Below are 25,658 nucleotides of genomic sequence, written 5' to 3' on the forward strand. Positions count from 1 at the left end.
TCCTGTGAATATGCATAAAAAATGTGCTCCAATGACATTGATCACATAAGATTTTTCTGAGAAGGCTTTTCTCTTTCCATTCATCAAATGAAAAGTACCTGACTGAGATTCCTCTAGAGACTTTTTTTACCTCACTACACTACATGTGACCCTATCTCCATTATTTCCTGAATAATATTCCTACTTAATTCTGAAGGTTAAGTATTAATTTCCTTAGGAGGGTTTGAGGTTTTTTTTTTTATTAAATCAACAACTGAAAACTAATTATTTCAAGGAGTTTGTATTTGCAACATTCCAGCAATATAAGACAGGTTTACTATTCCCCTTTTCCAGCTCATAGATTACAAGCGTCCACTAATTTGTCCTAGTCAACCTAAAGTAATTAGCATCTGATTATTTTTTTCCAGAGTACTTTGCATTTTGAAGCCCTCTTCATAGCACAACTTCCATAGCCATTGGTGAAAATTTTGAATGTCCAGCACTTTAATCAGAGTAAGTCCTGTGTTTAAACTCAAGCCTACACCAAATGGAGAGCATGCAAATTATTTATTTTATGTGGCTTATATTGCACAGAAACTTGGGGAGAGGCAGGGACAGGGTCGAGCTCTCTGAGCACCACTGTGCAGGCTGACAGAAACCCATACTTGATCCTCACTCTGCCTCTCTCTCACTGTTCAGAGTACAACTGATGCTGCAAAAGAAGTAAGGATTATATAAACGATACCCTCCCTGAAAGACCTTAGTTGATTAGGAGAATGCTGTATATCATGTGCACTTAATCAGAAAGGGAAGTGATGCAAAAAGTTCTTAGACCACGTATCATGATGTGCCTTGATATACCAGTTACACAGGTAACTTCAATTCTGAAATTTCCTTTCCTTTTTTTTTTTTTAATGTTTTGAATTTTCTACTGTATTATCAATCTTAGTATTCTTTAACACAGTTGTGGTTTGTTGTTTTGTTTTTTTTTATTTTTAATGTGTAGAATTTCCTAAATTGATCTCCTCTTCACAAGAAAAAACCACATAATAGAACACATGGAGCCCTACAAAACCCACTGACAGAGCCTGCATTATGGCATTTCATTCAGTCCTGAAATCTACAGTTCATCAACAGTTTTCAACTGCCATGAGACCTTTGATCATTGAGCAAAGAATGTAACTTCTGACGGTGGAAAGAAAACATTGCTGTCCTCACCACCAGAAGAACTAAAGTTCCCCATTTTGTGCCTGTTCATTATGGCTATTTAGTAACAACAAAATGACACGGATGCTCTGGAAGCCCAAGGTACAATCAGGGACTGGAAGAACAGGCTTTTGTAGCCACAGGGCTTTCTGTCCTCACCGTTTTCTGATTTTTGTGTTCCTCGCCAACCATCTCCGACATCCACCTTGTTGTAGCTGCCAGGCACATCATCAGACTTCCGTTCCAGACTGCTGCTCCTCTCCTCCCATGGCCAGGCTTAAAGATCTGCTTAAGACAGCTTCTTTGCTCAGCTTCTGATCTGAGCGCTTCAGCCCCTTCTGAATGAAGGAAAAAACAATTCTAGAGAAAGTCACCTGCTGCTGACTGATGCTAGAATCAGGATTGCCTGAAGCAAAGGGGAGTTACAGAAAATCTATCTGTGAAAATTTTGCCCAGTAGGTCCTGGAGAAACCTTAGTTTAACTTGGAAATACAAGGACAAATTTTCACAGGCAGTGCAGAAAGCATATCTAAGTCTGCCAAATTTCAAATTGTCTTCCAAAGTATGAAAGAACTAAAGATTTCCAGCCAAATTGTATAGAAAATTTAAGAAGAAAAGACTCTTTTTTTATTTTTATCATTTCCTTCTGAGAAATAGCTGAACCATTGTCATTCAACTTTCCCAGAAGAACTGGAGCACACTGGAGCACACAACCAGCATGGAAGATGTTAGCTGAACTAGTGAAGGTCTGGAGAAATAAGAAGGTACGGCAAACAGGGTCTTACAATTTACATGTAAGATACATGTGTCTCACCATGTATTTTCAGTGTAGGCAGCTGATTAACATTTTCTAAAAACATACCAATTTTGTTCACAACATATTCTTCCACACTTTAACACAGACCAATACCTCAGTGGATCTTGCAGCTATCAATTCATCCTCTCCAAGCTCCAACAAGTATACCAGTTATTTACTATTTATCAATGCAAAAATTGTGATGCATCAAAAACAAATTACATGAATTGAACAAAACGATGGCATTTAACATTATGCTACAGAACAAATCTGCTTTCTTCCACATTCATTTATTAAATTCTGTTAGATTTCCTTTGGTGCTTCCGAAGTTCCACAAAATATACATTCACATAACTGTAGAGTACATTTGGATCTCAGACCACACCACTCGGTAGTCAGTCAGTCATAATTGGTCAACGTCATACTTGTTCCAAATAAAATGAATACTGTAGTTCTTATGTAGTTCAGTAAGCATTAATGGAGTTAAGGCTTCCTACGTCATAAAAATCACTGAATATGCTGAGTTGGTAGGGACCTAACAGGATCATGCAGTCCAACTCCTGGCCCTGCACAGGACACCCCAAGAATCCCTGTACCTGAGAATATTGTCCAAACACTTGCTGAACTCAGACAGACTTGGTGCTGTGACTACTTCCCTGGGGACCCTCTTCCAGCACCCTCTGAGTGAAAAACTTTTTCCTAACACCTAATCGAAACCTCCCTTGATTCAGCTCCATGCCATTCCCTTGGGTACTCACTGGTCATGAGAGTGAAGAGATTGGTACCTGCCCCTCTGCTTCCCCCAGTGAGGATGTTGTAAACTGCAGTGAGGTCTCTCCACAGTCTCCTCCAGGCTGAACAGACAAAGTGACCTCAGCCGCCCCTCATAAGGCTTCCCCTCTGGACCCTTTGACATCTTCGTGGCCCTCCTTTGGACACTCTCTAATAGCTTAGTATCTTTTTTATATTGTGGTGCCCCAAACTGCACACAATATTCAAGGTGAGGCCGCACTAGTGCAGAGTAGAGTGGGACAATCCCCTCCCTCAACCAGCTGGTGATGCTTTGCCAGATGCCCCCCTGGACACAGTTGGCCCTCCTGGCTGCCAGGGCACTGCTGATTCACATTCAAATTGCCACCGACCAGGACCCTCAGGTTCCTTTCTACAGCACTTCTCTCCAGCCTCTTGTTCCCCGTCTATACACACAACCAGGGTTGCCCCATCCCAGGTGCAGAATCCAACACTTGGCCTTGTTAAACTTCATATGACTAGTGATTGCCCATCCCTCTGATTCGTTCATGTCTCTCTATGCAGCTCCTCTGCCTTTAAGGGAGCCAATAGTTCCTCTCAAGTTAGTATCATCATCAAACTTATTTAGTATCCTTTTGAGTCCTGCATCCAAGTGCTTTATGAAGACATTGAAGAGAACTGGGCCTATGTGTAACTCTACCGGTGACCAGCTGCTAGCTTGATGTAACTCCATTTACTATATAACCCTTTGGGCTCCACCCCTCAGCCAGTTTAACTTCAACTCTATAATAAGTGAGGAAAACAGGAAGATGCTAATATAGCATTTTACAGATTTGAATATTTTTGAATTCTGCAACAATTCAGATCCAGGATTCCAGTCAAAGTTTTCTGGTACATCAAATTTAACCAATTAGTACCCCCAGTTTTCCCCTGCCCAAGAAATTCGCAAATGAGAAAGTAAGGTGAAGACAATGACAGTTTATTAGGGAAAATTGTACCTGTCTGATAATGTTGTATGAATACGTATCACAGCTTTATTTCCTCCTGGACATGTACACATCATTAATACTAATCTCCTAAAATACTCAACTGGACCGGATCAACTTGTGAACAGGTCCTAAACCTCCATGTAGAATCAATTTGATTGTAGTCTGATCTAATTAATGTAAAGACATTTAATAAAACAGTATCTGGCTTAAGCAAACATAAGCCATGGAACTCAGCTCAAACCTAGCTCACCATCACGGCATATGGGGAAGCAGAAGTTCTGCTGGGAAGAAGTGGTGGGAAAGGGGAAGTGGTGAGTTTTGACTAGAACGAGACACCATGAGGAAGGTAAAGAGCAAGTCAGCCCTACGACTGTGGTCCTTATTTTATGGTCAACATTGTTTGCAGCACTGTTCCAATAAGCTGGAAATGGAGTCTTTCCTCACTGATTGTCCTTTCTTTTACAAATATTGGTTTTTCCCTCTTCACTATTCTGTATTTTACTGCTTTGTGTATGTACCAGAAGCAATGCCAAATGCAACTTGCACAAAACAGCCATCTCCAAGCATCTGGGGATGAGTCTTAGAACCAAAACTACATTCTTACATACATTTATTTCTCTAAAATAAAGGTGTGGGGTTAAACTACTGAACCTCACATGATCAAGTGAAAGATCTGTACATTTCTGCTGCATAGGTGAGGAATGACTTGTACTTAAATGTAACTGTTGCTCTACTTCCTCTTCCAGGCTTTCATTTGTTTAAGCCATCTTTGATTAAAACAAAAAAGTAAACATTTTGCTTCCTTGAAAGGTTTTGTTATTTTTGTTTAGGAGAAAAAAATAGGATAAATAAAAACCCTCTTTCATACTGACCTATAAGAAGGAAACCAATACCTAAGAAATACCTATTTCAAGCGAAATAAGCCATAAAACTCTTTAAAAGATAGTGTTTACATATATAAATGCACCCTGCTTGTCAAAATATTTATACAAAAATTAAGACAATTGTTAATTCTTGAGTGTTACAAACATAAAAATGTCACCTGTTTTCCAAGTCAGTTCAGCCAAGACTTACTTCAGATCACTTATATTACTGAACATCCCTGAAAACTTTTAACTTAGTAAACTAACAAATCACAGTGGAGTTTCAACTCAGACAACTGGCAATGCAGATGCAAGTCTGAAGTTAAACTGAATCAGCAAGTGAACAATGAGCAAATCATTTGAAACTTAAAAAAAAAATATTGCAGCCACATAGCTTGCAGAAATATCCCCTTGATATATGTAATTTTTATTAGGCTAGCTCTTCAAATTTTCACTCACAGTAATGCTGTATATGTGCTTAATATGCTAGAACATGTAACAAGTAGTCTCCATTTTCAGGGAAAGTGTGAATAAATTTAAATTCTCCCTTTTGAGCCAACACTTGTCATAAGACAGTACTTGCTATGCAAACTGGATGACAGCTGATTTTTTTCCAGTTAGTGTGAGGTTTCATAATCAGTTCTGTCATAGGCATCAACCATTCATTCATTCAATCATAAAAATGTGACTTACTAGAAAAAGAAAAATAGAGTCTAAAGGCACAGAATCACATAGCTGCTCTAGTAGGAGTCTGTAAACAGAGAATTGTTTGAATTTAGGAAATCCAAATCTAGGAAAGTAAAAAGGCATCTGAAGCAGGCTTTTATCTAGCCAACTTCCTTAAAGACCCAAAGGGTTTTGAGGTCTACAAAGTATGCACTAAAATACCGTATTTCAAAAAGCAATAAGGCAAATAGTATACTCATTATTCAGAAAAGTTACAATGGTAGTGTAGGCATATACAGTATAACTTAGTTACAATTCGTGGTACTGTTTCTACTACATAGTGCTATAACTGTTTCCTTTCTACATAATTGGAGATTAAACCTGGGTTCCAGGTGAACACAAACCCATCCTTGTACCGCCATCTACCACTGGCAATAGCTCTTCAGCAGCATCTGCTCTGCTGCCTGGGTCACGGTCATGCTGAGGGAAGTCCACAACTCAGAGACTAAACACTGTCATACTTGTGAAGAGCTTCTTCTAGCTTTTGTGTCACTTTTTGAAAAAAGAGTATTTGCTGTTGCAAGAAATGCTGCATCTGTGATTTAAAGTCCCTCACACGAATTTTGTGGAAATGATTAATTTCTGCAAGGGTTGCAAAGGAAATAATGTTACAGCGTTCCTGAATGCCCTCAGCTTTTTGGAGCTCCATCTTCCCCTCTTCCACGTGCCGCTTACTCTCCTTTACTTTGGTAAGGGCTCCTGCATAAAGAACAAAACGAAACAGTTGAAGGGTGAGGACCATGTAGACTTGACTACTGAACTTTAACAAGTAATTTAATAACAACACGGATTTGTATAAGGCTTATTCTCATTGTATTTATATGTGTACATACCTATGTGTACATATACGTGTACGTATGTGAATGAAAAAGGAATAAAAGCTTTTTCATGTAAGAAAAATCACAGACCAGTGGATCCTCTTTAAAAAGCAAAATACAACAGTTTTTAAGGCTCAAGCATGGAAAAGTTAGTAAAACATGCCTATTTTACAACCTTAAAAATCACATGATGTCCTTCAGAGAATAACTGAGAGATATACCAGTAGTGAGAATAAGTGAAAGCACTAGAAAACTTGTCAGATCAATTTAAGCCTACATAAACCCCAGAGAAATATCCTCATTAAGGCTTTATGAAATATCAGTTTTACCAATCTTTGTGAAATGTCAAAAGCAGATCTTAATACACAAAATCTTGACAAGACATGTTTTTGCTTTTACACTACAGATGCTTCAATTATTGAGTACTAGAGAACTAGTGGTTTATTCCAAAGTCACAGATGCCCAGTTAGACCTTACATAGCATTGTAAAACTAGTAGAAAAACAGAGTAAAAGAACTGATGGTACCCCTTCTCCAAATAGCTAATTAAAGCACATACATCCTACAAAAGCAAAATATCACCCAAAACAGACACACCCAAAGCAGACTCATAAAATGACAGAATATCAAGATATGCCTTAAGACATTCATATTCTTGGACTCAATTTCCCATAGAGCAACTTCTTTGCCTTAAATATTATGTGTGTATTTTATTCATACAACTAAAATTAATCAGATCAGTACAGCTTTTATCTTCTCACTAGATGCTTGTTCCTTTAAATATTTGTAATGTCTTAACTCTCCTTTCAGATTACACTTCTTGCATGTGACTACAGTTCACAGACAGGGCTCCCTTCTTGCCTCAAAGAAGAGCTTTTATGTACCCCCTGCACTGACACTTGCCAGAAAGCTAATGGAGAAACCTCTCTGCCTGTAAATTCCAGAGGTAAAACCCTTCACTCTATCTGCTGAGGGAGCAGGTTTGTCTTCTTGTCAGCCTGAACCCACACATGGCAAACACCATTGAACAGTTACAATGCAGTTTGTAAGCACTGTTTGTCTTCCTGTGCCTGTCTGAAAACCATTTTAAATGTGCCTCTTGCTGGTGCCCTGACACATCCCTGCAATTCAGGTCTGGAGCATGACTGTGCATGGATGTGTCTGTGTTCGCCGTGTACACAGCAGGCTGGGAGGCGACTGGGGAGCATGGCTGCTGCTCATTACATTTTACTCAGGTGCTCCTCACATTCCCCAGCCTGCTGTGGCCCATTCCCTGACCATCTCCAACCCTCACCAGGCAGACAGGTAGAATAGAGGGTACACTCTTACAGGAAGCAAGTTAAAATATCAGATGATTTCGCAGCCTTGGGTAAAAAGAGTTTGCTGCATTTGAGAAACTGAATAGGGGTTATGTCTTGCATTATAGATAAAATGTGGAATTCCTAAAATGAGAGAAGCCTGCATGACTTTTCTCTGTTCAGCTTCTAACAACAACTTGTTAACTGTTGTGGGAGTGGGGGAAGGTGGAGACTGTTTTTAATTGCAAACACTGAGAAAATACTTTCACTGTTATCAGTACTTCTCTGCTCTTAAAATCATATTTTTCTGCTTAACTTGCACTTGGGCTATGCTGTACATGGCATCTCCTGTCTGCAGTCCTGGTACGAGCTCTCCAGCGTGTGCATAAGAAATTCCCCTCTGGTATGATGTGGCTGCAGAAAGACATTTCTTTTTTAAACCGTGGCAGGGAGGTTATTAACAAGCTAAGCACAGACCACAGGCTGCATGGCTGAGGACACATATTCAGGTGGCAGAGGTCACACGCTGAGTCTGATGTGCTAAAGAACTGGCTGAAGGCCAAGGACAGTGTCTGTCTCTGGGGGCTGCAGGGTGGTGGCAAGGTTCCATACCTTCCTGGATCCCACTGCATGTCTATGTGGCTAAAAGCTTGGCACTGGTTTGACCACATCATCTTCAGCCTGGCCCAAAAAAACATCACTGAAAAATCTTCTTCATATGCAGTGGTGCCAGCAGTGGGACTGTGCCAAAAGATCTGCATTTTGTCCTCTCAGGAGTGAGGAATCTGTGAGGTAGGGCACGATCTGAAAAACATTTAATCCCTTCTCCTGTAAAAAGAATGCTTCTTTTAACAAAGTTAACCAGGCTTAGCAAAAAGTTTTTCTATGCTCTGCGGGCACGACAGGAATCCATGCACGGCTGCAAAACCCTGAAATTTGGGACTTACTGGAAGCCAGATGGAGCTGGTTAAATAAACATGACAACTCTTCAGCTGTGATGTGGGAAACAGCTTTAGACGTTATTTCTAGAATGACCAAACTGGAAGAAAAATACTTTTACAGCATCAGCACCTGAAAGCATAACTAAGTTCTGGTGCATGTATAATCTTCAAATTATTTTACATTAATAAAAAACATACATCACCAAACACTAAAGCCTTCCAGATTAGATAAATTTTGTATTTTTTTGCCATTAAAGAAAAGGAAGATTTATAACTAGGGAAGGAATCCAAAGGGAAAAGTTACAGTCATTAACAATGTTCTCTTAATGCATACGGATTCATACTGGTCCTGTAATGGAATTTCCTTTAAAACCTGGACAGATTACAACCAGATATCAGCAATATATGACAATATTGATACATATATGTAAGTATAAAATTGCTTGGGTTTTATTTTGAAATGCCTTTAAATGAAGTGCTTAATTATTGGTAAACCAACTAATCTTAAAATAACTTAATAGAGAGAAAATTTTATCTTGTTTTTGGACAGTAAAAGAATCCTCTCTAAACACACAGAAAAAAAAAAGCACCTGTGTGCTTTATTTTAAGAAGCAAATAATCATTTGTCTTCAAATGTTATATTTAAGTTGGTCAGCATATACTGAAGTTTGCAAGACTTAGTTTAGCAAATTGTAGGAAAAAAGTGTTACTAGTTCAAATGGCTTTGCAAGCAGCTTTAGTAACAAAACACACCCAAATTTTCTCCAAACACCTTTCCATAATCTACTTTTCCTGTATTTGAATCCCTGTGAACAAAACTCTGAGCTGGAACAGAGATTCATTGATGTGGAGGGTTCAATAATCCATGCAGGTTTCTAGCGGTGAATTGGAAGAGAAGAACAGCATGAAGGAATTGGGGACTGGAAAGCAGCTCTTTGTGTGAAAAGAAGGGCCTTGCGCAGAGATGCCTTGGTAGGGGATGGTAACCTCTAATGGCTCCCAGCCCACAACTCCCAGCCTGCTGCACTACAGGCTGTACACCATGAAATCCCCCACCTCCATCCTCCCTAACTGATCCATCACACTCCACGCCTAATCCAGAACCTCACAGCCCGCAGGCTGCTGAGGCGAGCAAGACCCCCAGTCTAAAAGTACACCTGCAGAAACTTCTCCTGCTTCTGATTTTAATTGTGTGAATACCTAGTATTGGTTTGGACAAACAGAAAAAGCCAGATGTAGGTAAAAAAAAAAAAAAAAAGGTAGAATTATGGCAGTCCCAGAAAAGACTAACAAATTTTAGGAAAAAGAAACAGAAGGAGCCACATCCTAATGCATATTAGCTCAAGCAAGACTCCTGCTGAGTACATGCCTGGGAGAAATATCTGCCAATGCACTATTCCCAAAGGGATGGAATACATAAAAATAAATTCTTGGGGATTTTTAAGATCCGGATGTACAGATTCTGTAAAGTCCTGCCCATGCATTTAATGCTTCTGGTCTAAGGAAAAGACCTTCTGTCAAGAGTCATGTCCAAGTGATCACGACTAACTTTCAAACAGGGAAAAGGGCCTGGATCAAAGATGCTGCAAAAAGCTGTGCTACATCTATTTCTGTTCTTAAAGGTGGGGAAAAGCATATGTGAATGCTGTTTTTCACTACCCAAAGCCTTACAGTGATGCTCACTGAATGCAGCTAAAGGCTTAAGAGAAATTCACACGTTTCAGTGCTTGTTTTGAAGTATGAGATTAGACAACACAAGATGATATAAACATGTTTAACAAGGAAAATTTGTGCTACCAAAACTGGTGCTAGTGTATTGTGCTAGCAGTCAGGAAAACAGGGAGAATGTAGAGTTTCTGATAGAAATAAATACTTTCAAGCATAAAACACACTATACAAACAGCAACTTAAATGGGTATTGAGGAGTTATGAGAAAAAAAAGAAGTTTATTGAGTAAGCTGCTTATGCAAATATAAGGTTGCAACAAGGCAGGAGAAGTTATATACATTCAGAAAAAAAAAAATAAAAATCCTGAACCTGAGAGAACTCAGATTTGAGTCAAAATACATTTTCACACCACCTGCAGTTTTATTACAGTAATAAACGCTTTGAAATTTGTGGTTGAGAGTCAACTAAGAGAACTAAGAGTGTGTTTGGATCCATACACTGACTCTCCCTGCACACAATAAGTAACGTGTACTCCTGTAAACCTATGCTGATGTACATGTGGCCCCAGGTGCTCCACTTGCATGACCTGAGCACCCTGCCAGCAGCCAGCCCCACACTGGTTCTTCTTGCTTGCTATGTACATGACACAAGTCCCAATTGCAGTCTGCAATGTGACCAGAAGGCAAAAGTTTTGGGGCTCAGCTCTTGCAGACTGCAGTCAAGACTGCTCTTCACTGAACTCCTCAATCTCAGCAGAAGGCAGGCCTGCCCTGTGCCTGCCAGCATATGCAATCAGGAGCCAAAGAGCAGCAGCACCTGCTGAGAGTACAGTCAACAGGCTTCATTTGTGTGAGAGTAAGAAGACCAAAGCCGAGATGGTTCCCTGAAAGGGCTGCACAGTTAGGGTCAGAAAACACTGTGATCTTTTAAGAAACACTCAAGATTGACTTCATCTTTCTACTATCAGCAAGCTACAAGATAACATTTACTTCGTTACTTACTAGAAAGTAGAACAACTTCCATTACCACATCATTCACTTGTTCATCATATTAATGGTCTAATAGTATGAATGATGTGTCCTTCAAAGCACACTAATGAAGTGAGAGCTTTGAACTTGTCTAATAACTCACTTTGCTTTACTTTTATTACAAGACATTGTTCTAACCTGAACACCATCTCTAATGGGAAGGGAAAAAACATATTCATGATGCTGCTTTCATAAAAGGATGTAAAACCAGATAATGTAACTAGAAATTCTTTTTCCTTACCTAATGATAAGATCATTTAACTACAGCTCTTTGCTTAAAGATTTGAAAAAGCTACCCAGGGGTAGATCACATGCATGGAAACATCTCTCACCCAGAAGACTGCTGCCAGAACATGTCGGTCTACAGGGTTGTCCCTGTACCCCAGATCTAGCAAAGATGTTGTTATGAGATGTCTCAAATGACTAATCCAACAAAAAAATGCAATTGGCCTGGAGGGGAGAGAGACGGCTTGGTTTTATCAATGGCCTGGCTATGTGACCCAGCTCAGCCCAGGGCTACAATCATTAGCTTCAAGGGAAGTTGCAGAAGCATTGCATGAGGTTACATATAATGTGAAATCCTACTCCAAAAAAAGCCCTCAAACTTCCCCCTCTCAATTCACAGTGAAATAGTGTGTAACAGAACAGAGATTTTGCTACACTGACAGATTATTTTCTTAAGAATGCTCTGAGCACTGATTAACAAAAGAAGCCTACACTAAGATTCTGCAAATTCTTTACATTTTCTGGCCAAGATTTATAATGGAAAGCAGCATAATAGGAATTTGCCTGAAATTAAAACCAGAAGACTTTTCCAGTAGAGACTGAACTGTATAAAAGAAATGTCCCAGGGAAAAGTTACTAATGTTGAAATGAGTTGCTCCTTTAAAACCTGGGGTTTTTTTCCAGTTTTACACTGAAAAAAGCAAGTCACCTTCAACACCAAAGGCAAAATTCTGAAGCCACCTGCTCTTTCAGTAAGTGTCAACACAACACAGTTTTCAAAAACAGTCTTTCAAATTAAAAGATGCTATTTTTCTCCTTAAGGATGCAAACCCACTTTAATAACATTCTCTTTTCCAAAGTGAAATGTTAGAAATATAAAAATCAAATACACTGAACTGCAATTACTTAAGCATTACAGGGGTTTTTGTAGGTACATAAAAATGGCTATAATGCTTATGGGATCTTCAGTCTAACAATAGTTTTTTGTTGCACATTGCTCAAAAAAAGCCCAAAAAACCATAATACTATCCTGTAAATCTAGGCTTTTAAATTACAGTACTGTGCTGACATCTAGGTTAACACTGCCTGACTGCAGGATTATTAACACTAGATAGAATTATTTGTTCATTGAAAGCTGACAGAGACGAATTATTCAGTTCAAAATGAAGTCACTTTTTAATCTACACAACTCAGAGATCACACACAAATAAAACAGCCTTGCTACAGATTTCAGAAACTGAACTAACTGTAACCTCATGTGATGGTTTTAACATATAAATTGATTTAATTAATATATAACTGATTAACAATGGTGTTAGATTGCAGTGTCAAACGTCAATTTTACAGAACTGCCAGGGTTAACGGACACTATACATGTCTAACTAATATTTTTTAAAAATTTAAATAATGTGATTATTAAGACCTGATTAGACTCATTGAGCGTACATCTGCCAGTTAGTGTACACACACATAGGAAGAACATACACAGGAAGAACATACATGGCCAATTTATTTCTTCAAACCTACAAGGACTCTAATCATACCAGTGCATGGTCAGAGACTCCAAAATGATCACATTATTGAAAAGCTATTTAAATTCCCACGCTGTCAATGTCCATTTCAGTTCCAGAGTCCCCAGAGGAATCTACAAGCTTTGGTGTGCAGCACCTCCAGTACAAATGTCTTCCTGGGCCATGCTACACCACACTGCTGTATGAGCTCACGCCACAGTTTGCCTTTGGAAGAGTTGATAAAAGGAGACGAGAGTATGATGGTAAAATAAATGAAAGAAACATTACAGAATTACCAGTTTATTACATCTACTGCTGCACATAACGCCATTAACAAAATTAAAAGAAAACCCCACAGTGTTAGGTAACCGCACACAAAAAAAACATGCAAGATGAGATGCAAGCTTTCCATTCAAATTGTGAATGCAGCGATTTAAAACTAACGCTATCTTTTGATGTATTGTACACCAACAGTTTTTTAAGCAAACAAATGACCTTATCTTAGCCAGTAAAGCATGTTTAAGCTGTGTTCATGAAGAGTTTTGACTTTACAAGTACGTACAGTGATGTCTGAAAGGAGGCCCACCAGGAACAATTTGATCTTAAAATCCATCTAAACTATGTATATTGCTGTTTTCTATCACAAATATAGCATTTTGCACCATAGCCTGAGAGGCAAGCACTAACTAATGCTGCTTTTGCCCAATTCTAAGGCACTCTGTACTTTTTGGCACTCACATGTACCATTTAAGGAGTTTTTCTTTGGCTTCAGCAAGGACAGAAAAGAATAAAACATAAACTAGGTTGGTCAGCAGAAATGCAGTACATTTGCCCATTAGAAAGCTAGTCATGTTTTTCAGGAATACACTTGAAAATTTAAATAATTGTAATTTGCAGAAGTACCAAGATGAAACCTTTCAGAAATTTTTTAGTACTTCTCACTAGTTTACATCTAAATGGGGCATCAAACAAGCTTTTAACACATTTTCCAGAATAGGAGTTGGTCTATTACAGTTCAGTTGTCACAGGTTCTGAAGACTAGTTTTTCCCAGTTAGGATGCTAATTACAGGTGTTTTTTGGTAAAAGATGCTACAGACTTAAGAGCTTTAGTAAATGCCCTGTTCAGTTCATAGTGCTGACTTCAAGACAACAACCATCAGCAATTATGCTATGCATGCATGATAGAGATTTTCAGTAGAACTGGTTAACAACAAATGAACAGAAATGTCTCCTCCTCTCTAGAATGCACGTAAGCGTCATTATATTGAATGGTGACTTTCAAAGTTTTTGTAAGATTCATGGGATGTGTGTGAACAGGGGAAGACACTGCATATCAACATCCATACACCATTACTGAGAGGAGCAAGTATAAATGCAAGTTCTGCTGACTCTTACTTCTTTACTGGGGCACAACAAAACACCTGCTTTTGGATGTTAAGGCTAAAAGGAAAGCAAAGAATGAACACAATTTATGGTGTTTGCTTCTCCATAATTATCTGCTTAGCTCCACTACTGTCCTAAGATGAGCAAATACAACATGCATAGACAATTTAGCAAATTTATAGGAAAAGAGTCAGGATCAAAATGAAATGCAGACACTGGTTCACTTTTTCTTAGTACCCTTTAATTGCTCTCTCTTAGAAATGTGAATGCTGCAGTTTCTGTGTAGGGACAAAAAGAAGTACAACTCTTATTGCATAAAAAAAATACTCAAGGTAAATCATCATTAATGTAACCAATTAAAAATGTTATATAATACAAATGCAGAACACATGAACATTATAATAATATCATGCATATCCATATTATATAAAAATTTAGCTTCTTCAGTATACTGCCAGTTAGCCAACATAGCTATTCACTCATATAGATTCAAAATCATAAAAATAATTCAAAAATCATAAAAAAATCTAAAAAAATTAGAATAGTAAATTGCATGGGACAACAAAGTAATGAAAACTCCAAATCACAGGATGAATCTGCTTTTCATATTATTAATGAATGAACTTCAAGTAGGCATGAAAAGGGTAGTTTTGTTCATTATAATTACAGAAGTACCCATGATGTGTACCTACTTAAAACAAAGGCTGAAAACATCACACTTCTTCCTGCTCTGCTACAATAACCCAAAGCCACTGGCAAGAACTGAACAGATTGTTTAATTTTTATTTTTTTTTCATTTTATTTTAATCCTCACAGCCTTCATGAAAGAAGCAAAGTAGACTGCACAGAAAGCATGTGCCATTTGTTTGCTCTAATCTGCTGATAAGATTCATGTTTTGGGGGCTCAGCCAAAGGTAATTTCATTTTTTTCAATTCGAATTTTCAAATCTGTGCTATTTGAACCACGCAAATTAAAATACATAAGTACCAGCTGGATATGTTTATACAGTCTGCACACATTAACTTGGCATTTCAACTGTTCAAACAAAGTCTAACAATGAACTCATGGAAAGATGCTGGAAAGGCTGAAACATGTCCTTGTTTCAAAGGTGATTTGCAAAACAGTCAGAGAGCTTATTTGTGTTTGATAATGCTAACAAAGAACTGGAAGAGCTATGGGAGCTTCTTTCCATTTTTAGTCTACCTATTTCTGTGTTCCCTATTTGGATGGAATGAGCCTACCGATTCTCGTCTCCTCTGTTTGGATAGAAGTCCTTTCAGCCAGACCAGGAGCCCTCTGATCTTCAAGAAAACCATCTCACTATCTTCATATACTTCAACCTCAAAGGTATTACACAGTTTCTGAAACAAAATTACTTCCTCTTCCTACAATATAACTTTTAATTCTTCAATGTCTACACTGCTACTCCCTAGTTGCCCACAGGGTTTTCCCAGTAGACAAGGCCTTATTGCCTGCAGTGAGCAAGTACCTGGGAGCACAGAAGAGACAGAAGTACACTGCCTGTGGTCAAACCTACAGGTCTGAGCTCTGACTAAAACTTCTCCAGTCTGTTGGCACAAAGAGGGTAGACTCCACAGACTTTCCAGTCTGCAGTAACACATGCAGCTTCTCCCATAGGAGGAACAGTTATACTCTTTCTTTGCTACCAGTTGGTTTTAAAAAAGAAACTACTGGTGTTTTATCAGCTATGAAATGTCTCTCTGTCACTGAATGTGTTTGATATCAGGCTATCAGGTTTCAAAAGGTAATAGGAAAGGAAAACATCATGACAGCATAAATCTTGCTCCCTTAGAAAGCTATAGAGATTGCAGAAAAGTGAAAAAGAATCACAGTTAAAAAAGATCCATGCATCTTTTGGACAGACAGGGCATACCAGTCCTTTTTTTTCCTGTTCCTGTTTAATCTCCTTTAAGTAAGGCTATTACTCAATTTTAGTCTTGCTTACTCCTGTCCTCTGATTAAGGAAGATGCAAATTTATAGAATTTCTAAATGTGAAGATTCTTTCACATTTTAGCTATCTAAACATCTCCATTTCCTTGAGGTTACCTTCAAATACTGGCAGGCAATACTGGATGATGCAGCAGCAAGCAGACAATGCTATATCACCACTGTAACAGCTATGGGGAGGCTGACAGGGTAAAAAATACAAGCCATTCTGGAGCAGAACATCCTTTCTCACCAAAGTCCTTATACAGAGGAAGTGCATCTACCCATCTCTTTTTACTGTTGTAAGGGTCATCTGGCTAGGATTACATACCCAGCTCCTACCCAGTACCTACCTGGGCTGAACCCCATGCAAAGTATATGCATCTGAGAGACAGAGGAGGGGAAAAAACCCCCAAAGGTGAATAAAATGAAAAACAGGGATGGAAAAAATATGTCTGCATAACAAATTGAAGAGATTAGGAAGTAAGCATGAGAGAAAAGCACTGCATTTACACTGTGATATAAAATTTTAGGTGTCAATATTAACCAGTCTGATTTATTCATGAACACACATACCACTCCTTCCCCCTGAAGGGGTGCGGGCGAAGGAGAGGAAGCTGAAAATGTTACAGAGAGTTCCAGGATTCAGTGCTCTTTGGATTTTTGTGACGCTTGAAATTTTGATGCATTTACAGCCATATAGATTTTTCACCTACAAATTTCTAAGATATTCTAAAAACACAGCACATTCTTCAAAGCCAGTGTCTAGAATTAAGTTTCCTTCAATAAGACCACTTGCCTTATTTTACTTTTCACAGTGAAGAAGAAAAAGGTCACTCAGATATTTTTAAAAATAATTCCCTTAAATCCTGGCATGCAGAGGAAATGGAATCGCTGCCTACATCTTTAGAAATATTTAGACCACTTTCTGAGATCTGTTTTGCAAAAATCATAACCAGAAGTTTGCAAACGTTAGGGAAAGAAGAAATCTGGAAGGCAGAGATAAAGCAGCACGTTAGTCAGTATTGCTTCCACTTTCAGGAAAGACAAGAGGCTAATTATAGTAATTCCTCAAACAAAACTTGAAAGAAAAATCCCAAATGCCCCCAACTTCTCTACTCTCACTAAGCAAATATGAAGACAAGCATGACAAGCCAGAGTACTAGCATATCCTATCTGCAACTCTCAAAAGTGCACAAATTTTCTGAACCTGAACTTGCATGGGCCTGCAGTGAGCATTTGTTTTGAAGATTACTGAAGTAGGAAGATCTCATCAGTTGAGTGAAACTCTAGCAATTAATATGTAGAAATTATTTCATCAAGAATGCCTAGGGAATTTCCACTAATAGACCTTAAAAACATAAAAAAGAAGGTATTATTACAAAGGAAGTTGGGAAGCTGCTTTTCTTCTCAAAATGAAAACAACTGAATCCAGTATTTCTTGAAAGATATACCAGCTTTGCAATAGAAAATTACAAAAATGCAGCTTAGCTTTTGAGCCTATGGAACTTAATATCCCTCTTCTGCAAATGTTTTGCCAGGGGCTAAATAAACTGGGTACAAGTATATCTGTCTGACATATTTGTATATTCCATTCCAAAAAAACCACCAGTATGCACAGGAATATTTTCAAGCAAGCACTCTGGAAGCATTTACCTATGGGGGGGTGAGGGCTGGACTCATAAAAATATCTGGGTATTTAGAAGCTTGAGACACCACTCTGCCATCAGCTACCATACAGATGTCAGTCTTCCCCTAATGACTTAGTTTTCCAAACAAAACCTATAAAACAACTAGTTGTTTGTAAGGGATGTCTGCCTTGGTACTGATATGCTCTATGCCACCTTCAGTGTGGCTCTCAAATCAATTATTTCCAGACAGAAATGTAGGGTTTCCAACTTGGCACATTCTTTGCTGTAGGACTCAATCCAATGAATCTTCAGACCTGGGCTGAGGCACATACGAAACAAGGTAAGGTCTCTCACAAAGCATTGACCAGTTGATCCTCAACTGGCACGTGGTACAGGAATGTTTAAATCCTTCCTCTGTCACTCCTGAAGCAGGAAATTTAATTCTTCCTTTCCTACAGAAAATTCCTTCAACACTGGGTACTCAAGATGAAAGAGACAAAGGAATCTTTTAATATCTCCTACTGAAGCTACTTCCATTTCATGAAATACTAGCAATATTAATAAGATAATAAACAGTTTGAAAATATTTCCAGAGTCCATTGGTTCGTAAGTTTTACACAAATTACACAAATAAGATCATGTGTGATGTCCTCAGCACAGAAGACAGAAAGACCTGAATCCCAGAGCAATTAAAAGCACAACAGTTAACACATTTTCTCGCTAACATGCAGACAAAGCAACAGCACGGCTTACATGGCTTTGGTGCATAATTCTAGGGAAAAAGACAAAGCCCACATGGAGGGAAACTTTTGCCTCTGTGATTCTTTTTGCAGAAGTTGCAGAAATTTTTAACAAAACCCCAGACATGGAGACTTCTCAATCCAAACCACATTTTCAAACCACATTCAGCAGCTGTTCAACAAGCTGCAGTAGAGCAAAGTCATAACAAGACAACTCAGTTAAACATTCTATGCAGACATAGGCATGCTTTGGGTACAGCTGCCTTTGTTTTTCAGTCCTTCTCAGGTCTATGGGAATATGACCTCGTGTAATGGTTTGAGATCCCCAAAATCCAATTCTCAAGTCCAAGCCCCCCTCCCACATCTCAGCCCAGTGTGAGATGGGTTTTCCAGACACCACACAAGACTCACAATGGGGGGGAAGGGATTATATTACAATGACTTTTCACATAAATATTACAATACATTACACACACAATCTCAACTATCTCTACCATGATGAAGCAGTATTTACAATGGATCACATCTCTCTCCAAATAAAAGTCCAGGAAGGAAGAAGGAAGAGATCCTTTCCACTCTCAGAGCAGCAGTCTCTCCAGGGTAGCAGTCTATCTCTCTCTCTTTCATGCAGCAGCTGTAGCTGGATCACTTTTCATTACACACGAGGGGGATCTCCAAGCCCCTCTCGACCCTTCGACTCTAAGCGAGGGTCTTTTTCTTCCATGGGCTATGTTCACCAGGACAAAGGTCGCTTTACCACATCACATCAACGAAGTGCAGAAGCCTTCGTGACGGTCCCTATCCTCAAGGGATTCAAATTCCCTTACAGAGCTTCTGTGCTCTGATCTCAGAGCAGTGAGGGGGATCGAAGCCCTCCTCCGCATTCCTTCAGCCGTCCTGGTCCAGCTCCGGGAAGCCTGAGCTTCTCAGCTCCTCTCTCTGCAGTGCATGCTGCATTTTCGGACTTCTATCTAGTAGGAGTCCACCCCCTCCACTTAAGAGGGGTCTCAAAAGGGTTTTGGGGGGTCTGGTTTCAGTTCTTACCCCAAACTCTGTCTCTGCAGGGTTTAGTCCTGCTCTCTGTCTCTCCATTAGAGATCTCTGTGTCTTCCTTGGCTGCATGCTGTCTCTGCTGCTTCTCTCTTATCTCTTGGTTCTCTGTCACTGCCCTCCGTAGGCTGCTGCTTCTGCCACTGCTCCTGCTGTTGCTTACAGTGGGAAAAAACTCCCAGCTTCTCAGTCACAGTCCTCAGTCCAGTTTAACACTGTTTTTGAGTTTCTATGACCCCAGTCGGGGACTGGGGGGCCGTGGCCATGGCCCCCCAGAGGGGCTCTTGCCCCTTCAGCTCGTGGCTTTCACAACATGGCCACTCTCCAACTACAACTACAACCACCTTCTTTTCCAGTCTGGGTGATATGTTTATATTTTGCAGAAGCGCTCATTGGCTCGACCCCAAGGGTAACCACCCCCTGAGGGGTTTACCATTTTATAACTTCAGGGGGAAAACCGGTTTTTCCCCCACCACACCTCAGTTTTTATCTGAAGTGGACAATATATCTGCACTTCATAGGGGGAAAAAAAAGGAGCACTACTCCCAACTTCAGAGTTCATCCTTTTAAAGGGATGGCCATCTAAGCAATGTATCAATCAAGCTGCTCCTGCTTCTACATTTTATAAAGCCACTTTGGTGTCATTTTCCTGCTCAATGAGGTTGTACACTAGAAAATAAAATGCACTTTGAAGAAAGACACATCAAGTGTATTTTTCAGATGATCTATTATCACCAACAGATATTTATATAGACTATAGAGACAGCATTATTTCTCAAAACTGGCAGCCATCCCAGACAATAAATTTAAAAGAAAGCTTTTATGTTGTAAGAACAACACATGGTTCATAATTTCATCTGAAGTTTACAGATCGAAATTGAAAAGTTGTACCTTGTTAAAAGTAACTCTTAAAAATAATAAACCGGCAATATACTGTGTGCAAAAAACAACAACTCTCAGTTTTCCTCATGTTTGCTGTTTTGTAACAGGAACAACAACAACAAAGATACAACCCAGCTCTAGCCCTGTTCCTATCATGAACCGGATACTCAAGAGATCAACCATTCAAGCATATGCCATCTTCGAATGGCTGGTAAGTACCATGGGTAATATTGTCTTGGAGGCAGTGCTAGCCCAGAGGTGCTGGAGCATTAGCAGCTTCATGCCTGACAGCCAGACATTTCTCCAAGCTGCTCCAGGGCAGTGCTATGGCCCTAAATCAACTCTACATACATCATGCTCATGCACTCCTCTAGCGAAAGTGTATTTACACGAACTTTCCCCAGTTCAACAGGGTAAACCTAACCAAAAAGCACAAATTCAAACTATAAAAGAAATAGGGATGGGTCCAGCATATACCTTATTATTCCCAGTCCTCTCTTCAAAGTCTCATCGCTAAAAATACTTCTGTGAAGAATTCCATATAGCCTTAAAGCTTGAGGATGTATTATTTAAATAGTATATATACTCTGATGGTTTTTCTACCTAATAAAAAATCTGTCCCTTTATTTTTTTCCAGAAGCTTAGAGATAATCCTACTAGTTGACAACTCACTTTAACATGCTCTGCTCCCAACACAAGGCATTTCCAAGGTGACCCTTCTCTCCAAATCAAAAATATTTGAAAGTTGTTATCAGAACCCTGCAGAGCAACTCCTCAAAGGTTAGACTGCACACTTCCCTTTTCTCTTCAAAATAATACTAAGCGTGTTCAAGTTTCCACTCACAGTTTTCAAGATTCGATAGCAAAATGGAAATCTGACAATTTTTACAAAAAGCTTATTTTCTTAAATAACAGCAAATTGTGCACTTCGTAGCAACTCTGTTTCCTCAGATGCTCCCAGCAGTAATGCATACTTCCGCAAGTCTGTCTTTTTGATCCACCGAAAAAGCTTTTCCAACCTTTTTATTGTCAAACTCAAGGTACTGCTCCAGATAAAAAATCCCTAGAAATGTCATGTACGGGCAAAAAGACTGGTTCACATGGGTGACAATTCACTCGGGATGCAGAATACCACTTATTAATCTCCAAAATAATTTTCAACAAAGCTCATGTATTTTGTCAGGTAACTTACAGATACCCATTTCTACAGAGCATATGTGATGTTTTCTTGGTGTCTCTTACAGCTCAAATCCCCACACCCTCCTGAACTTCGAGTTGAAAACTATAGGTAAGGAATAAAGTAGCTAAAAGAATGAAAAATGGACTTCATCTATGTGCAATGGTCAAGAATGTAGGATTATCAATACTTGAACAGCAGCATTTCCACATATATAGTGCTACAAACTTCTGTTTATTTGAAAAAGTGTCATTAGTTGCATAGCAGATTTTTTTTTCATTTTTGAGTTCTTTCTTTCTAATGGATCACAAAGCACCTTATAACCAAAAATCTGAACCTGAAAAGCGTGTTTCAGCTAGAAAGATGCTGAAAGGGTAATAGCTGAGCAACATCTGGCTATGACAATGAGGGCAAAGGTTGAACAACTCCAATTAAGAACCCTGTGGCAGACCATTATTCTTCCAAAGGCACCAAGAGAGTTTAATGCTTGGCCAAACAGAAAAACCCCAGCAGCTTTAAACATCTCATCAAACTCACACTGCAAAATGTACATACCTCCATGCACACCTCAAACACAGTGGTCAGTCAGAGGAGTGCCTGCATCATCAGATTAGTTCATACTTATTATCTACTAGATCAGAGATTTAAGATACTCAACATGCATCTGAGTAATAGATGTTTTCATACCACTTCATGATTTCCAAGGTTTGTAAGCAAGCCCTTTAATGTATCAGCAGTATCGGTAGATCTGGTTTCCTTCAGAGATACACAGTCAAATGGAGCAACCTCTGACCAGTAAAACTCCCAACTATGTCTAGACCTTTGGCACAGGACAAAAATTTTGTCATTGATGTGTTTTTTGTATTTTTAGCAATAGTTTACCTGAGTAAACACAGAAAGACTGAACCCAAGGCCTGCAAGCCATACACAGGGCAAATTCAGCCCCTGGTCCCTCCATCTGCTGTATATCACTGATACACAAAACTTAGAATCATTTCAGAAAATATGTAAGGGTGTTACCTTTCTGGACATGGATGATGTCTGGAAAGTTGGCCAAATGCCCCTGATAGAGCGCTAACAAATCCATCACAGGATCTAGGTCCTGACGAGGCTGATCTGCAAAGAGGTCCCCGATGGCATCATAGGCTTCTGCAGTGAAGGCTATGGCTTGGTTGAGGCCAGCTGAAAAGGCCTGCTGGTCCAGCTCAAACGCCTGACTGAGGCACTTAAAGGAATGCCCCACCTTCTGGTATTCCTTCTTGAAACCAGTGACTTGTTTGCGAGCAAACTCATTAGCCGTGTGATTAAGTTGTAGGGCACTCTCATCCATCTTCTTGGTGAAAGCTTTGAAGCCATCCACCTGGCTTTCCACCTCCTGCAAGTCCAGGCTGGCACCAGGGCCCGTGGGGACACTGATGGTCAGAAAAAAGTTGGCACCCACCATTTCATCCTTCTCAGCCTTGCGCTTGCCTTGCTTCCAAGCCTTCTCATCCGTGCTGGGACAGGTGAGGAAGTGCTGAAAGGCATCGCACTGAGCCAGCACGGGGTGGCTGCACATGTGGTCCATCCACCAGGCCAGGCCTTTGCGGCGTTTGGAGATGAAGTCCTCCTCGAAGCGGCCAGTGGCTTGCTTCTCTGGCAGGTGGGGCACGGAGATGACGGGGAACTTCTCGGCCAGGCGCCCATAGAGCCAGTCAAAGTGCTTGTAGCGGCGGTGCACCTGCTGCCCAGTGTGGCTGGGCACCAGCTTGTAGGCGATGTAGCTCTTCATGCCCTTGAACTTGGTCTGCTTGGTGGGGTCCTCGATGGAGCACTGGAAAGGGTAGGGGTTTTCCTGCCACTCGGGACCCCGCGGACCCAGCACCACGCACAGCTTGTCCCCGTCCTTCACGAAGCCCGCCGCCTCGCCCAGCACGAAGGCCTCCCCGCCAGACTTGACGAAGGTGGAGAAGCGGTTCAGGTTCCGGCTCACCGTGGCCGAGCTCTTGGCGGCGCCGCCGCCGCCGGGCGGGTGCGGGTGTCCCGGGGGGTGTCCCCCGCCTCGGGAGCCCAAGGACGGCTCGGAGCGAGTGGACAGGCGGTACCGGCCCGGGGCACCGCCCGCCGCCTCGTAGTCGGGATAAGAGCTGCCCAGGGCGCCAGGCTCGTCGGCCACCGTGGAGCTGTCGTCCCAGTCGTCGTCCCAGTCGTCATCGCTGCCCTGGCTGGGCTGGTAGGAGCCGCCGTAGGGCGGGAAGGGGTACCCGGCGGGGGGCGCCGGGAAGGGCTCGGGCGGGGGCTGCTGCGCCGCCGGCTTAAAGGAGGCGGGAGGCGGCAGCGGCTCGAAGCCGCCCACGGGGACGTTCGCGTAGCGGGCGGGCGGCGGCGGCTCCGCGGCGGGGGCGCGGATCACCTGCACGTAGGAGGCCGGGAACAGCCCGCGGTCCCCACGGCTGTTCACACCCTCCAGCCACCCCTCGATGTCCTGCTCGCTGCACAGGCTCAGCACCTCGTGCTCCCGCAGCGAGATCTCACCGGGGTTCTCCGACCTGAAGTCGTACAGCGCCCGCGCCCGTAGCGCCATCGCCGCTCCCCAGGGCGCTCCCGGCGCCGCCGGCCCCTCACCACGCTGCGCCGGCGGGGCTGCGGCACCAGAGCAGCGCCGCCGCCGCCCTCGGGCTCCGCGTCCCGCCGGCGGGCTGCTCGCCTGCGCTGCGGCTCCCGCTCCCGGCACCGCTCCCGACTCCCACCCCCGGTGCCGGCGGCGGGCGCGGGGCCGGGCCGTCCCACGTCGCCAGTTGCGCTAATCCAGAGCCGAGCGGCAGGGCGGAGTAGCCGAGCGCAGAGCGGCCGCCCCGTTCGATGGGCCACGCCCCATGCCCCTTGCCGGCCGTGGGCCCGTGGGATGCGCCGGGAGGGTCCCGACACCCCTGGGAATCCCAGGATACCTGGGGCTGCTGGCTGTCCCGGGTTCCTGTCCGGTCTCCGCCGCTCCAACGCTACCGATGCCTCCCGACCCCTCGAAGGCACGTCAGTTCTTCCCCGGGTCCGGCTGGGAAGCTCCCCGGAGACTGCGTTGGTTCTGGGGGCTGTCCTCCGGCTTGGCTGTTGCTTCCAAGGGAAAGGAATGTCAAGGTTGGTAAAGCGAACAATGCGGTCATGCTACCGATGTTTGTTTTCTGTGGAACAGCCTCAGTACCCCCACCCCGGTGCTTTTTTTCCCTGCGTGGTCGTTTCCGTTCAAAATTCCTGATGCACCTGGTCCTGTGTTGTCTAATCACATGGATCCCGTCCCATTAATCATCTTTTGAGCTCTCTCTGTATGCCTGGGTACACGTTTCTCTAAAGATTTCTACCTGTTAATGAGCAATTAGAAAGAAGTTCTTCAGAAGAGATGTGCAAGTTTGTGGGCCCCAGTTCTTCATGTTTTCATACCAGCATCCCAATGGATACACAGTTCTTGCTCATTTCTTTGGTGTAGTTTAGAGTGTATGTTACTTCTGAAATGTCTTTGTGTCAAATAATTTCATCTGGGGGTGATTCACTTGCTTTCTACAAGACCCACTGCTTCTTTTCCTTGCTGGTTTTAGTGTCTCATACCTGGAATTTACTTTTATTCACTTTTTTCTTTGGACCTTCATTGTTTCCAAAATTATGCATATTATAGTGCTCATATTATCACAGTGCGTTTCTGTTCCTGTTGCTCGGCTGGTCTGCTCAACATTTTTTGAATTTATCATCTCACCCCAGTCTAGCATAATAGCCCCAAATTCCCTTGTTGCTTAAATCTGGGAGTCTGTTTCAATTACCCAATACCAGTAGTGCGCAAAGAACCGCACAGTTCACCACACAACCAGCTGCTCAGTGGCCAGCCCAGTGGAACACGTTTGTGTTGCATCACCTGTGCTGCCATCTCCAAACCCAAGCACTAAATTTGCAGCAGCAAGTTTTCAGAGAGCAGTTCTCAATATCAACATCACTGCTAAGGCAAAAAGCAACAGTCCTCTCCTGAGAGAGAGCTGGCAGCTGGTAGAGACACTCTGACCTCGCCTTGTCATGGGCACCCATC

At 41.6% G+C, this 25,658-nt stretch overlaps 1 protein-coding gene across 1 annotated transcript; it reads right to left on the minus strand.

Moving 5' to 3' along the window:
- Window positions 1–953: 953 nt before the first annotated feature.
- Window positions 954–24,319, minus strand: SNX18 (sorting nexin 18). Its single transcript, XM_051804780.1, has 2 exons — window positions 22,631–24,319; window positions 954–6,008 (listed from the first exon to the last, which is right to left on the minus strand). Exons 1-2 carry the CDS (start codon window positions 24,171–24,173, stop codon window positions 5,755–5,757), a joined length of 1,797 nt encoding a protein of 598 aa, XP_051660740.1. The 5' UTR covers window positions 24,174–24,319; the 3' UTR covers window positions 954–5,754.
- Window positions 24,320–25,658: the final 1,339 nt, after the last annotated feature.

This window comes from Manacus candei, unplaced genomic scaffold (assembly GCF_025592945.1).
Source record: "Manacus candei isolate 608988 ecotype Guabito, Panama unplaced genomic scaffold, ASM2559294v1 h1tg000061l, whole genome shotgun sequence".
Classification (NCBI taxonomy): domain Eukaryota; kingdom Metazoa; phylum Chordata; class Aves; order Passeriformes; family Pipridae; genus Manacus; species Manacus candei.

Coding starts and splice junctions, on each gene's coding strand:
- SNX18 (XM_051804780.1), bottom strand. CDS start 24,173: ATGGCGCTACGGGCGCGGGCGCTGTACGACTTCAGGTCGGAGAACCCC. Junction 6,009..22,630: donor CATCATCCATGTCCAGAAAG/GTAACACCCTTA, acceptor TTCTTTATGCAG/GAGCCCTTACCAAAGTAAAG.